General features: G+C 44.9%; 1 protein-coding gene across 1 annotated transcript; it reads right to left on the bottom strand.

Moving 5' to 3' along the window:
* Window positions 1-1,347: 1,347 nt before the first annotated feature.
* LOC113967300 (ovoinhibitor-like) lies at window positions 1,348-12,206 on the bottom strand. Its single transcript, XM_027682807.1, has 10 exons — window positions 12,100-12,206; window positions 11,599-11,621; window positions 10,906-11,039; window positions 10,604-10,649; window positions 9,550-9,677; window positions 9,361-9,409; window positions 8,534-8,655; window positions 8,014-8,048; window positions 3,485-3,510; window positions 1,348-1,464 (listed from the first exon to the last, which is right to left on the bottom strand). The coding sequence occupies exons 1-10, from the start codon at window positions 12,155-12,157 to the stop codon at window positions 1,348-1,350; spliced, it is 738 nt and encodes a 245-aa protein (XP_027538608.1). The 5' UTR covers window positions 12,158-12,206.
* Window positions 12,207-12,511: the final 305 nt, after the last annotated feature.

The following is a 12,511-nucleotide window of genomic DNA, read 5'->3' as shown; positions in this document are numbered from 1 at the left end:
TTCTGAAGGAGATGAGGCATATGCAGTCACACTGTTCACCAGCTCTCCCGTCACCCTCCCACAATAACCTCTGAGAGAGGAAGGAACATGTCTAGGGAGGCTGGGAAGGGAATCGGGGCGCCCGCTCTCACCCACCCCCTGGGATGGGGAGAGTCGGGCAGGAGCCCTCGAGCAGGAGCTGCTTGGCTGCCCGGCAAGCGTGTGACAATTTTTCAGGCAGGACGGGACAGAAGAGCTGTGGCTGCTGGGGACGGGAGGACACAGCTCACGGGAGCCGTGGGAATCGCCGCTCCGGCACAGGGAGCGCCTTTCTTCCCGGGAGGAGGGTGATGCAATAGCGCGGGGTAGCAAAGCCGTGCATTAGGCTCCAGTACGGCTGGATCAAAGCGTTTTTCTGGGTATTGTGGAAAAAAGAGTCCAGCCAAGGAATCGTGCTGAGGTTTATTTTATTGAGCAGAGACAGCAGAGGCGAGGGCAGGCTGCTCCTGTGTCCAGGCACAGCTGTGTGCAGCCACTGCCAACAGGGGCTCAGCTCTTGCTGCTCGGTGACAATGAGGACTCAGCATTTCCCCAGGTGCTTCAATCTTATTTTCCCTCCGCTTCTCCTGTAAAAAGAGCGAGACAGACTTAGGCCAAGCACCAAATAACACACAATAGTGTGGGACAAAGAGCTCATCCGTCCCAGCAGGCCTGACTTGTGCCAGCTTAACCTGGTGCCTTGCAGGGAATATCAAGCCATTTTCCCCTCTCCTTTTTCTATAATTTTCCCTAGGATAAGACAGCCTTGAGTGCACACTAAGTGTAAGGATTGTTAAAGAAAAAATTATGTTTTGGAAGCACATTCCATCCAGGGGGGCTGGCTCCTATTGCATCTCCTTTAAAAGGTGACAGAGCTCAGAAAAGGAGAAACATCATGTTCTTCCCCTGAGATCTTGTGTCTTGTTCCACAAAGTTCATTCAGACTTTTCAGGAATAGCTTGGCACGGCTCAGCTCCCACATTCCTCCAGGCACTTCTCAGTACCCAGGAGTGTGGGCAGTGAGAGCTGCAGCCTGTGGCATATACTGGGAATTGTGCATCAAATTAGTGCGTGTGGAAGGTACAGGCAGGATGCAATTGCCTCCCAGGCCCTGTGCTGCCTCTCAGCATGGCAACCAGCAGCCTGCAATGCCTAGAAATTAATTCAAATTAACTCGCCCCAAGGAGGAAATATTCCACTTGGCACGATACAGGATCTGGTTCGTATAACAGGAGCAGCCTGGATGCAAGGCCTTCCCTCCATGAAGAACATCATTAGATTCACGGCAATGAAGCCAACTCTCTCTTATTTCCATTCCCTCTGTGTCACTTACAGCACTGCCTTGCAGAAGGCGCACTTGTTTCCGTACGTGATGCCATCAGTGCCGCAGTGAGGGTTGGACTCCCTCGTGCAGTACACGCTCCTGTTTACGAACTCTTTACAAATCTGCACAAGAAATTGAAAAAAACAAACCTTTCAGGACTCCCATACTCTTTGTTTCACTTTCCAAATTGGACACAAGGTCACTAAAGTAATGCTTTTTCGGACAAGTGATGACACAGATAGAAAAAGCCCTCCCAGAAATGAGCGGAAGAAGCATTTCAGGGGAATTTTTGCCCCGTGTTTGTGGAAGGAAACTGTAGTCACCTTGGAGAACTCTTGATCTCCCAGTGACAGGAGTGGATTAGCCTAGGCATGCAGGAGAAGAGTCAGCACTGATGCTCTGTCAGGCATTTGGAGTCAAGTTACCTCCCTGCTGCAGGGCTTCATGCCTCTTGCGAAACTCTGCACTCAACTTGGTGCTTGCTGAGCCTCTGCCTTCCCAGAGGAAGGAGGAGAAAAACATAGTCAATGGTGAATTAAAAATGGTGCCCAGGAAGTGCACAGGTATCCTGTCTCTGTACAAGTCCCAGTGATGGACTTAATTTTGGGGAATAGAACACCCAAGAGTCCATTTATTTCATGAGAAGATTGGACAGTGGAGCCAAGTCAAAAGTGGTGCAGTGTGTAAACATTGCCCCTGTGCAAGCAGGGGCAGATGTAGCTGTGCGAAACATCTGCTAAACCAACCATCTTTTTCCCTACTCTACCTCCTAACATGGCCACACATAGGATCCCCTGTGTAATGATGAACTCTCCAGTGTTGGGAATTCTTGGAAGGGCCCACCTGCTCTCAGCAGACTTTAAAAACTCTTTAGCCAGAACCAAGATTTTGGTTAAAAAAAAATTCCTCTAAAGTGGAATGACATAACTGGATGTGGCACTTAGAGCTATGGTCTAGCTGACAAGGTGTGATTGGTTAAAGGTTGGACTCGATGATCTTGAAGGCCTTTTCCAACCTTAATGATACCATAATTCTATGAAGTGCAGATTCAGCAAGCAGAAACAGCAGCACTAACCTCTTAAATGTCTTGACCTGCTAAATCTGGAAAAAAAAAAAGAAAAAAAAAATTAAAAAAAAAAAAAGTAAAAACCAAACAGAGATTTTATGCATCAGCATTACTTTCTGATAGAGTCTGAACTAAAGTCATAAACCATTTATGCAAATCACAGTGAAACATACTCCAAGTTTTTCTTACTCCGTCATCCTGTGCAGCAGAAGAGGGGGCAGGAAATACATTACCTTAATTGCTTTTTAGTATTTTTGTATTTTGAAAAATGTTACTAAAATACCATGAAATCAGTCGTTCAGCTGCTAACTACACCTCAGACACATAACCCAGTCTCCTGGAAGGCAGCCACTCCCAGGGAAGCAAGCTGCCATATCGGATCTGGAGCTGTGCTCCCAGAGATTTTAAAGCTATATGGGCTTTTAAGGCTTTTAGGCTCCTGCATCTCTGAACAGTGCAAATGGCCAGTACTGTTAACAGGAGCGTGCCATGGAGAAGGAGACCTTACAGCCAGAGACTCTCCCAGAACAGGCTCATCCTGGGCGAGGTACAGAAAGACGTCATGGGGTGATACAGAGCAGAACAGGCAGTGTCGGTCAGTATGAGCACAAAAATACCCTCTGTAACCACAGGCTCTGAGCTTGAAGCTGATCAGTCCATCCTCTCTATATTTCTTCCCAGCAAAGCCTGCAGTCAGGTGTGTAGGTTGAGTCAGAGCTGTGAAATGGGGCAACCCTGCCATGTTTCTAAGGGGGAGCCTGACACTCGAGGGTGGCTTGAATGCAAATTTGCAGAATCTGGGTCACAGCACTGTGGGACAAATTCCCAGCATCTCACACAGCAGCGGAGGTTCGTATTTGAGGCTGTACCTGCTGGGTCAGTGGGGTCACCGTGATGCTGCTCGGGTGGCTCTGGGCAGGAGGGAGCTTGGGACAGGAGATGGGAGGGCCTTGTCCCACACTCCGCCCTCCCCAATGGAAATCCCACTCAGCCCTCAGTCAGCTCAAACATCATCCATCAACCTCCCCTACTATTTTTGCCCTTTGATGTTTTATCCCTGGTGCTGGCACACTTACCCTGTCCTCATGTTTGGCCAGGCTGCCTTAATGGTAAAGGCATTGGTATGGCTATCTGCATATTATTTACAAAACAGCTCATTAGATAGGTCTTATAAATATTACATGCAGCTACAGAAGACTTTGTGATGAAGCCTCTTGACATCTGTTTATTTTACAGGAGATCACAGAGTTTGCTGCTGTTCTGCCTGGCCTTGGAAGGAAGCTTAAGCCTTCTGACAGAACCCCGTCCCAATTAAGACTCAATTAGGGACAGATGAATATTTCATAATGAATAATGTGTACAAAGCAATTCACCTCTTTTCTCCATGCACAGCTTGCCATTTTCTCAAGTGAATTCTTTATTCAAATTATTCACAGAAAAACAAGTATAAATAATTCTTGTTCCACACATTCTTCAATATCTGTTGCCACAAACCTTGCAGACCTGGGTCAGCTGGACTCAAGCAAGTGATAACACTGACATGGTCTATATGTTCAAAAATCATCACTCAGCTTCCCCGCATCATCAGAGAGATGTGTAAATCTCCAGATAAATAGTTGCTGAATCCTTTTAATTTGCCCTCTTTGTTCTGACTCCTTGAGGACATTTGAATTTAATTTTCAAGCTTTTCTCTGCAACATCAACGAATGCTGAAACTTTCATCTAATTACGTTTCCACATCTCCAAGGAAAACACCAAGTACCAAGATGCTTAGGATCAAAACAAGAGCAGATGACCCTGAGGTGAGGGAGTTCTTCTCTAACTGGTTCAGCAAAACTCTCCAGCGAACATTCATACCAAAAACTCATAATTACACTCTGCTTTGGTACATTTGCTGAAGAGATGCTCAGAATTTGCTTGTTCTGTCTCCCAGTGACACCTCTGCTGCGTTATTCACTGTGGAGGCACACAAGGAGTGGAAATATGTCATATGAGTGAGCAAGTTCCGCAGATATTTTCTACTTGCTCAGCTTTATCTTCAAGCCTGTCAGCCAGTGATCAAGGCTCTCCGAAGTTTGTTGTCAGGAGAGGTTTTGGGTGGCTTTTTTTTCCTAGGCTAGGGAAAAGATCACTTACCCGAGAAGAAAGAGAGCAGCAGCAGGCTGAGAAGCACTAAGGCACCTGTTGCCTTCATGCTGCAGGTAGCTCTTTAGTCCAAGCCCAGTGGTCAGAGCGGGAAGTGTCGTCTCAGCCCCGGAGCCCACAGTGTGCACACAGACCTGCCTTTCTGTGTATTTATGTGCCTGTCCATAGCTGTCCTCATTCCCCACCTTAATTGTGAGAACTGCTCCACTTGGTTTCTAAAGCCATTATTGGTCCTGGCCGGTTTATTGTGCTGTAAGGAATGCTGCCCTGTCCACATCAAACCTAGAAAGGGATAATTATATGAGTGATAGGCAGGCTTGTAATATAATTATTTTTTTTTCCAAATAGTCACAGGATTCTCACAAGGGTGAATTTTCAAAGCAGTGATTCATCGGGGAAGCTGGTAATTTTCATTCTCTGGGTCCTTGCTGAATGCCAGTTCCGAGCCTTTGAGTGCGGCGTGATGACACTCACTAGACGTTACGAAATAAATCACAGCATGAGAATGTGTTGTCTGTGAAACCAATTATACGTTGTTCCCTGGCTATTTTTGAGGATGGTTCTAAATTTGTTGAGTTGGGGTGGAGAAGCACTCAGATGTGACATGCTCTCATCGCTGCGTGCACAGTCCCAGATAGGACTGCTGACTCTCCTCCCTGAACTATTTAAACTCTAGCTGTCAATGTTTTCCAGTTTTTCACATTCCCAAACATATGTTAGGGCTCTGCTCCCGCAGCAAGTGGCAATGAAGGGAATTTGATGGGGAATAGGGAAATCTGAGCTCTATTTCCAGCTGAGGCTGTGCAAGGATTTGTGTTCAGCTGCACCATTCGCCAAACACCTCTTCAGATAAGAATAAGCTTAAATGTTAGTATTCTTTCCCAAGGAGACAAAGCTTAGGACAGCAATGTGTATAGATACATCTCTTTATTGGTTCCCCCAGTAAATTTTTAATCCACTAGTGCCAACTAAATTTTACATAGGAGTGAAAAAAATTAAAAATAATAAAGACATTTTCATACATTTTTTTAACAACAGAGGAAAGATGCTTAACATCCCAAGCCAGCAAGGGAGGGAGTTTCTGTGAGATAGCAATGTTATGGATGCCCTACATCTGGGGAAGCATTACAGTTCTCAGCTTGCTAGACATCTGAAAATCCACACAACAGAGAAACTGTGACTGACAGGTGAATCCTCAGATGTCTATTAAGGGTGAGCTCACGACACAGCCTCTCATATAATTTAGTCATCAGGTCCGTCAGCCACAGCGCCGTTCAAAACCACGCTCAGATCTGCCACTCGCAGCACTACCTGTTTGCCTTTTCTAGTTTCATACGTCACTGTCCATGACCACAGCCTTGATGCCTCAGCCCCTTATCTGCCCAAACATTTCGGTTGCTGCAGCACAACTGACTGGCTAAAGCCTCAGCAAATGCACTGCAGGGACCAACCCCTTCAGGGCTGAGGAGGGGAAAAGACTAAATTACCAAGCAGGTGATTATTGTTATTACCCATTTCCACTTCTTTATAACATCTGAACAGTCCAGTTGCTGGTGTAGGTGAGGGAATTCTGTTCCTCTGAAAATCTGGGATAGAAGAAGGGCACCTGGACCTTGTTTTGCATCCTAAGGGTTAGTTGGGCAAAGTCTTGCTGGTGTCAAGCTGAGTACTAACCTGTGCTGGGCCAGTCTTTAGACTTAAATACTACAAAACTTTCCATATTCTAGAGAGTCCTTGCTTATAGGCTCATGAGGCATCTGGGATACAATCACATATTCACCATTTGCCCTCTCTTTTGCTGCAGGTGAGCTGTTCTTTGGGCTTTTCCAAAGGCTTCTGAGCTCCTAAGAAAGTATCTGGAGTCCTCAGGCAGAAACTACCACCACAGAGGAGCTTCACTGTAGGACCTCACCATTGAAAACAATTTCCTTCTACAGCCAAAACTCCACTAGTCTGTGACCACTCTATAAACCTTCTTGTCCAACAAGAAATCATAGCTGAGCTCTGTTCTGTGTTGACAGGTCTCTGTTCACATCCACCAGCTGTTGTTCCTTAACTATTCTTCAGACACACAAGCAGGTAAACAGTGAGGACTCATATGACTCTTCAGTCTGTCTTTTCTTTAGAGCAGTCATAAAGCCATGATGTGATTTATACTGCCCGTACTAATACAAAAACACCTGAAAATAAGAAGTTTCATTACTCTTCCTAGAAGCATTGTTCTAGGCTGGTTCTAGGGGAAGAACGAGCCTCTTATCTTCTTTATCTACAAAAATCCTTATCAAGAAATTATTTACTTCAGGAAGCAAGACCCAAAGAAAAGGCTTGGAAGTCACAGATTTTGTCCTAAATATCAGCCTTAGCAAGAGCTATTCTTTTACATAACAAGGGAATGGGAGGTGGAGAAAGGATGAGGAAGGGAATGTGTGAGCCATGGCACTTGGGAATTTTTGCCTGTGCTGTTTGCATACTAATTCCTTGACTCACCCAAAAACATGGCACATCATCGTGAACATTCATATATATCACTGCTCCTCCAGTGCATTCTTTAGGCTCCCACAAAGATGTTATCTCCATACCTTTTTTCCCAAGATAGAAAACATGTTGGAGCTACTAACACATCTGCTGGCCCTTCTTTCCTGGAGTTAAAAAATCCAAGACCTTTTCCTGAAGGGTCCCCTGCCTCATCTCTGCCTCAAATACCCCCAGTACAGCTTTTCAGTTTTCTTCTTCAAGAAGCTGAAAACCTGAGCCCAGTCTAATTTCTCCTCAGGTTCTCATTAGGCTCATTACAGCCTTGCGTAGCTTGCTGCAATTTTCTGCTGATGAGCACGGTCTCGGTGGACACACCCTTCAAGGAAGCAGCAGTTCCTAATTTTCTTCCCTATGAGATACCTCCTCCCTTTGACATAATCCTCCTTTTTGTAATGCACCCCCAGACCCACCCCTTGCCCAGGTGAGACTGGGTAGGGCTGACTATGGCCACCTTTCACACTTTCTCAGGGCCATCCCCCTATGTCAAGGCCCCTAAAAGGACCAGTTCCTCCCAGTCCCAGAGCTGTAACAAGTTCAAATCCATTTGCACTCTGTAAGACATCAAAATTAGGAAAGTGACACTACTGTGTAGCCTGGTTTCTCTTCTGATGGTTTGCTACAGAGTGACATTCTCTCGTGAGGCCTTGGGTGAGTGTATGATGTGCATTAACTTTTGGTCTTTATTGTGGTTTATTCCACAACTTCTCCTGCCTGACAGATATGTACCCAAAAGCCTGAACACCATGAAAATAGAACCAAAACCAAACATTCCAGGGCAAAGATTGTGGCTGCATTTAATTTATTGATCAATCAAAGCAGAGACCAATGCGTAACAGTCGAGGGAGCAAGGAAGAGCGTGTTTGATTGTAGAATTTGCAAGGGAAAAGTCATGATGAAGGGTCCGGCTCCAGCGCTTAGCACTCGCCCTGGTGGCGGACGAGCAGATTTGCACGGCCGCGGCTGAAGAGAAGAGACCAAAGTTAGAGACATGGATCTCATTTTCATGGCCTAACTTCACCCAAATAAGCCAAATGCCCTTGTGCTCTCCAGCTTATTAAGTACTTCACTCAATGTTTCACCTCTCCTCTGATTCCCCGGGTTACATACTTTCATATGTTAGAGAGATTTGGGACAAACCCCATAATTTTGGACACCTCCTGCCGTCACAGTTTCAATTACCCTGACCGGGAGGGACTCAGCAATGCTATGAGCCTGCAAGCAGGAATCTGATTTTAATTGCAAAGGAAGGAGAAGACTCACTCAGGCTTAAGATCTGCAGTGCCTAGGGGGTGACACAGGAGTGAGCACTGGGAGAGGAACACGGGGCAGGGATAGATTTATCAAGGAGCTAACGGGAGCTCTGGGGCTTCCATACCAGCTGCCACCACTGTGTGTGGGCTCCAGCTACTCTGGTTTCATGGCCACATGGTGAGCTCTGTACTTACTTGACTGCATTGCAGAACTGGCACTTGTTTGCATAAGTTCTGCCATCGGAACCGCAAATGGGGTTGTACTCGGAGGTGCAGATGTTGCTGCCCTTCTGCTGGGTGCAGTCAATGTACTGTGGCTAATAATGGAGCAAAAAACAGGTTTTAAAGGTTTTGTTCCCTGCATCTTCCTACATAAGTGCTTTATGTTTATTTAATATTCATGATATGGCAAAGCATAAAAGCACTTTTCAGGAGCAGGGCTCTGTTGTTCCAGCAATTCTGCAAACTCAGAGGCAGAGAATGTTCTTGCCTGGAACTGCCTAAAGTAGGGAGATGTCGGAGGCAAAAATATCTAATAAATACTATAATAAGTAGTGAAATGACCATGCTGATATTTCCAGGCTGGCTCTCCCACTGCCTGCCCTGGTTCAGCAGGCAAGCAGAGACAAGTGAACAGAAAGGGGGTGGTCACAAGCCCCACTGCAGCAAGTACTCCAACTTGGGAAATCACCACTACTAATAGTGCTGGTAGCACAGGACCCTCCTGCTCTCCCACAGACAGGATGACACAGCATCTCTTGCTCATCCAGTTTCCCAGTAAATGAAGGTCTCAGCACCCACTGCCTGTTGTGTTCCAAGGTCAGAGAGGGGATCACATATCTTAACTGTGGATTTGGTTCAATACCTATTGACCCCGACATCCTTTAACTACTTTCCTCAAATCCTATTTCCAGACCAAATGCACCAGGACAGTGCAGGCATTTCTGTTATTTAGTTATGAATCAGTGAATTTGTGTTGCAAAAGGTGACAGCAGCAAAGAGTGCAGATTTCTGAGTTTTACCTGCTGGTAGCACTGTCCATAACTCTGCAGATTCACTTCCAGTCCGCTCCTTTGGAAAGAAAGAGAGTTGAGAATGAATGAGCACAGTGCAGCTGCTTCATGAGTCAAACTACCTTATTATGCTCCAAATACCAAGAGGAGCAGCTACTGATCCAGAAAGCCGTCCCACGACCCAGGCCCTTCACTTACGCCACAGCTCTACAGAAGAGGCACTTGTTTCTGTAGGTAACACCATTGGTGCCGCAGATGGGAGAGTACTCCTGGGTGCAGGGCATGGTCAGACCATTGCCAGGCCTCAGGTGTCCAGTACAGTCGACCTGAAACAGCCACAGAACTGCATTTTAACCTCTGCTCCCCTTGGCATCAGCCCTGTGTAATGGAGCATGGCGCTAGAGACATCTCCCCCTTTCTCCAGAGCTTCAAGGGGACAAGGTTCTCCAGCCCCAGTGTGGTGGAGCTGGAGGAGCATAGATGAAAAATCCTGCATGTGGATATAGCAGGGAGTATCTGTCCTGAAGTATCTGGAGTATCTGGGCTTCACTGCTGTCATGTTGGGGATTTTCACCCTGAAGGCCACTGTGAAGGATCTTTGCCTAAAATACCTTATGCAGCAGCAACTTCTGCTGCGATGTACCAATGCCTCTTGAAAATGGAGTTTACGCTCAGCTCGCTGTTTCTGCTCACTCTGAGTGTATTGAAATGGAAGTTGTTGTATTATGTTGAATTGCACAGCCAGAGTGTTTCTTTACTCTATCTCTCTCTAAACTAAAAATAGATGTGCTTTGCCACTTCATGGTAGCTCCATATATTGATAAACAAACTTTATGATAGACATTCCAATAGAATCATTTTTTTCTGTTACAAAATTATGATTCAGTAAAAATCCAAACTTCCTCTGGGAATTTCTTAACTTCAAGAAGCCTCTAAGTCTAAATCTGAAAAGAAGTGTTTTCATAACGCTGAACGAAACATTCTCAAAATCAAAAGTTTCCTTTCTAAAGTCTGGTGTTATACAGAAGATATTTTGCACTTTAAAAGTCACTGATTTTAACAGTTCAAACAAAATGTAAATTAAAAACTTGCAAATTTGAAATTCTTCATTTTCATTCGATTTCTGACAGTAAGAAATTGTGTGGGTTCACTACAGAATTAATCCTAGGCAAGGTTTGTGTCTAGATCTCTGCTGTAATTTCACCCACAGCTGCTCAGAGCAGCAGGAGAAGGAACCGTTCTCAGACCGTACCTGAACGCATCTTCCATCGTGTTTCTTGTCAAGGGCACGGTTACGGCTGGAGGGAGAAAGAGAGAAGGAAAGGAAAGATTAATCTCTTCATACCATGTAGTCATCTCAATCATCAAGTCTCTTGACTCGTAAAGCCCCAGTAATTAATCAGATTCTGGAGCTTTGACATGGAAGATCATGAGCATTAGGGAAGACAGAAACTCAAGAAAAATCTAGTCCACCCCACGATTAGTCACAACACCAAGGGCTTCTGCCTGCTGCTTGAACTGGCATTGTAGGTGATTGGGAGACCTTCTACTCACAAGAAATCCCTGCAGAGGGAGCACTCATTGGGGTAGGTTCGGCCGTTGGTTCCACAGACGGGGCTGTAGTTGCGGGGACAGGCAATAGTCATGGTTTTTCCAGACATTCCAGTCATGTATGTGCTGCAGGAGGCCTAAGAAAGAGGACTTACAATGTCTCCAAGTAGAGAGAAAGCTATGATTAGCTTGTGCTAATCATGTTTTTGCTGCGTTGGGAGGCTACTGATGGTTATTTTTTTTCTCTGTGATTCCTCCAAGGTGAAGAGGAGAGAGAACAAAATAGACCATGTATCCTACAGCACATGAAAGCACCTTTTTGCTATTAAGACTTAAAGTACTTTTGGTGAGAATTACAGGCAAAAATGATCATTCCTTGGGGAATGAAGACAGGGAAGATATTTAGGCAGTTATTCAATAGTCATATAGATTTTCTGCTGGCACTCTGTGCTGTGCTGACTCGCACTCTACATTATTAATCGCTCTTTTTAATCATCAACGTGGTAAGTCATCTTTCTCTGACAAAGGTATTTTCTTATGTTGGGGAGAAGAGGTGCACTTAGGGGCACTTCTTTTTATTCGCTCTCCATTTTTAATTTTTTTTTCCTCAAGCCTTCCCTGGAATGCAGTGTGAGTATGAATTATTGATCTGGACTTAGAAATCAAGACTAAATCACAAGCAGTTCTACTACTCACCCGTCGTTGAGCAACAGCAAGATCTGCAATAAAAACAGAGATTATACAATATAAAAATTGTACAATGTCCTTGACTAAAGTTCTTTGGAATCATCAAATTCCCTACAGAGTAACCAAATACACCTTCTCATTATTGAGAAGTGATTGTTTTCCCGAATGTTTTATCTACTCCAAGTAAATGAGAAGTTATACACTGAGATTAAAAAACTCAATTATTTGTGAAACCAGGAATTTTGACTCACTAAAGAAGAAACAGGACATAAAATATTCTCCTTTTTTTTATCACTATTATCCCCACTAAACTTAAACTTAAAGCAGACATAGATCCTACCAATCTGTAGTGTTTATCTGCATAAGGGTGACATTCATTGAAAGAGAGCCCGCATATTCCTAAATCATCGCATCCCCAAAAGGCTGCACTCTCCTTAAGGATGTATATAGACATGCAGAGGATTGGGAGGACTAGAGATGCCAGCATAGACTGTAGCAAAAATGACTTACCAGAAAAGCAGCCGAGAAGGACCAGCCCAAGAAGGGCAACGCTATTTGCCATCTTCATGTTGGTGGTGCTGTAACGGCTGCTACTGGAGAGTCTGTAGCCGGTGAGTTCGGGGATGGTTCTCAGCCTCCTCTGTCCCCACTATATATATACATCTCCCCGACCTTGTGAAGTCATCACAGAAAGTAATTATTTGCTCTGTAAACTAAGAAAATTGTATTGATTATTGAGTTGAGCTCTAAAGAATACTTGCTTGTTAGAGAGATGCCCAGAAGAATTAAACAAAAATTTGAGCTACACCCAGCTTGTTAACAAAGGCGCCCTGCTGTACAATGAGTGATTTGTACTTTGCAAACAGGAGCACTGTCTCAATAGTGGATGTTGTGAAATTACGTATGGAAGTTGGGGAAGGAA

The sequence above is a fragment of the Neopelma chrysocephalum genome, unplaced genomic scaffold, assembly GCF_003984885.1.
Source record: "Neopelma chrysocephalum unplaced genomic scaffold, ASM398488v2 Primary Assembly neopelma1_63, whole genome shotgun sequence".
NCBI lineage: Eukaryota > Metazoa > Chordata > Aves > Passeriformes > Pipridae > Neopelma > Neopelma chrysocephalum.
Note: the sequence above shows the minus strand (reverse complement) of the source record. Positions and strands in the feature narration are given on the sequence as shown.

Excerpts from the sequence above, each read along its gene's own strand:
- LOC113967300 (XM_027682807.1), bottom strand. The coding sequence starts at position 12,157 with ATGAAGATGGCAAATAGCGTTGCCCTTCTTGGGCTGGTCCTTCTCGGC. Across the intron at positions 11,040-11,598 it reads TTGCTGTTGCTCAACGACGG|GCCTCCTGCAGCACATACAT; the intron begins GTGAGTAGTAGA and ends CCTCTTTCTTAG. Across the intron at positions 9,410-9,549 it reads CTCTTCTGTAGAGCTGTGGC|GAGCGGACTGGAAGTGAATC; the intron begins GTAAGTGAAGGG and ends TTCTTTCCAAAG.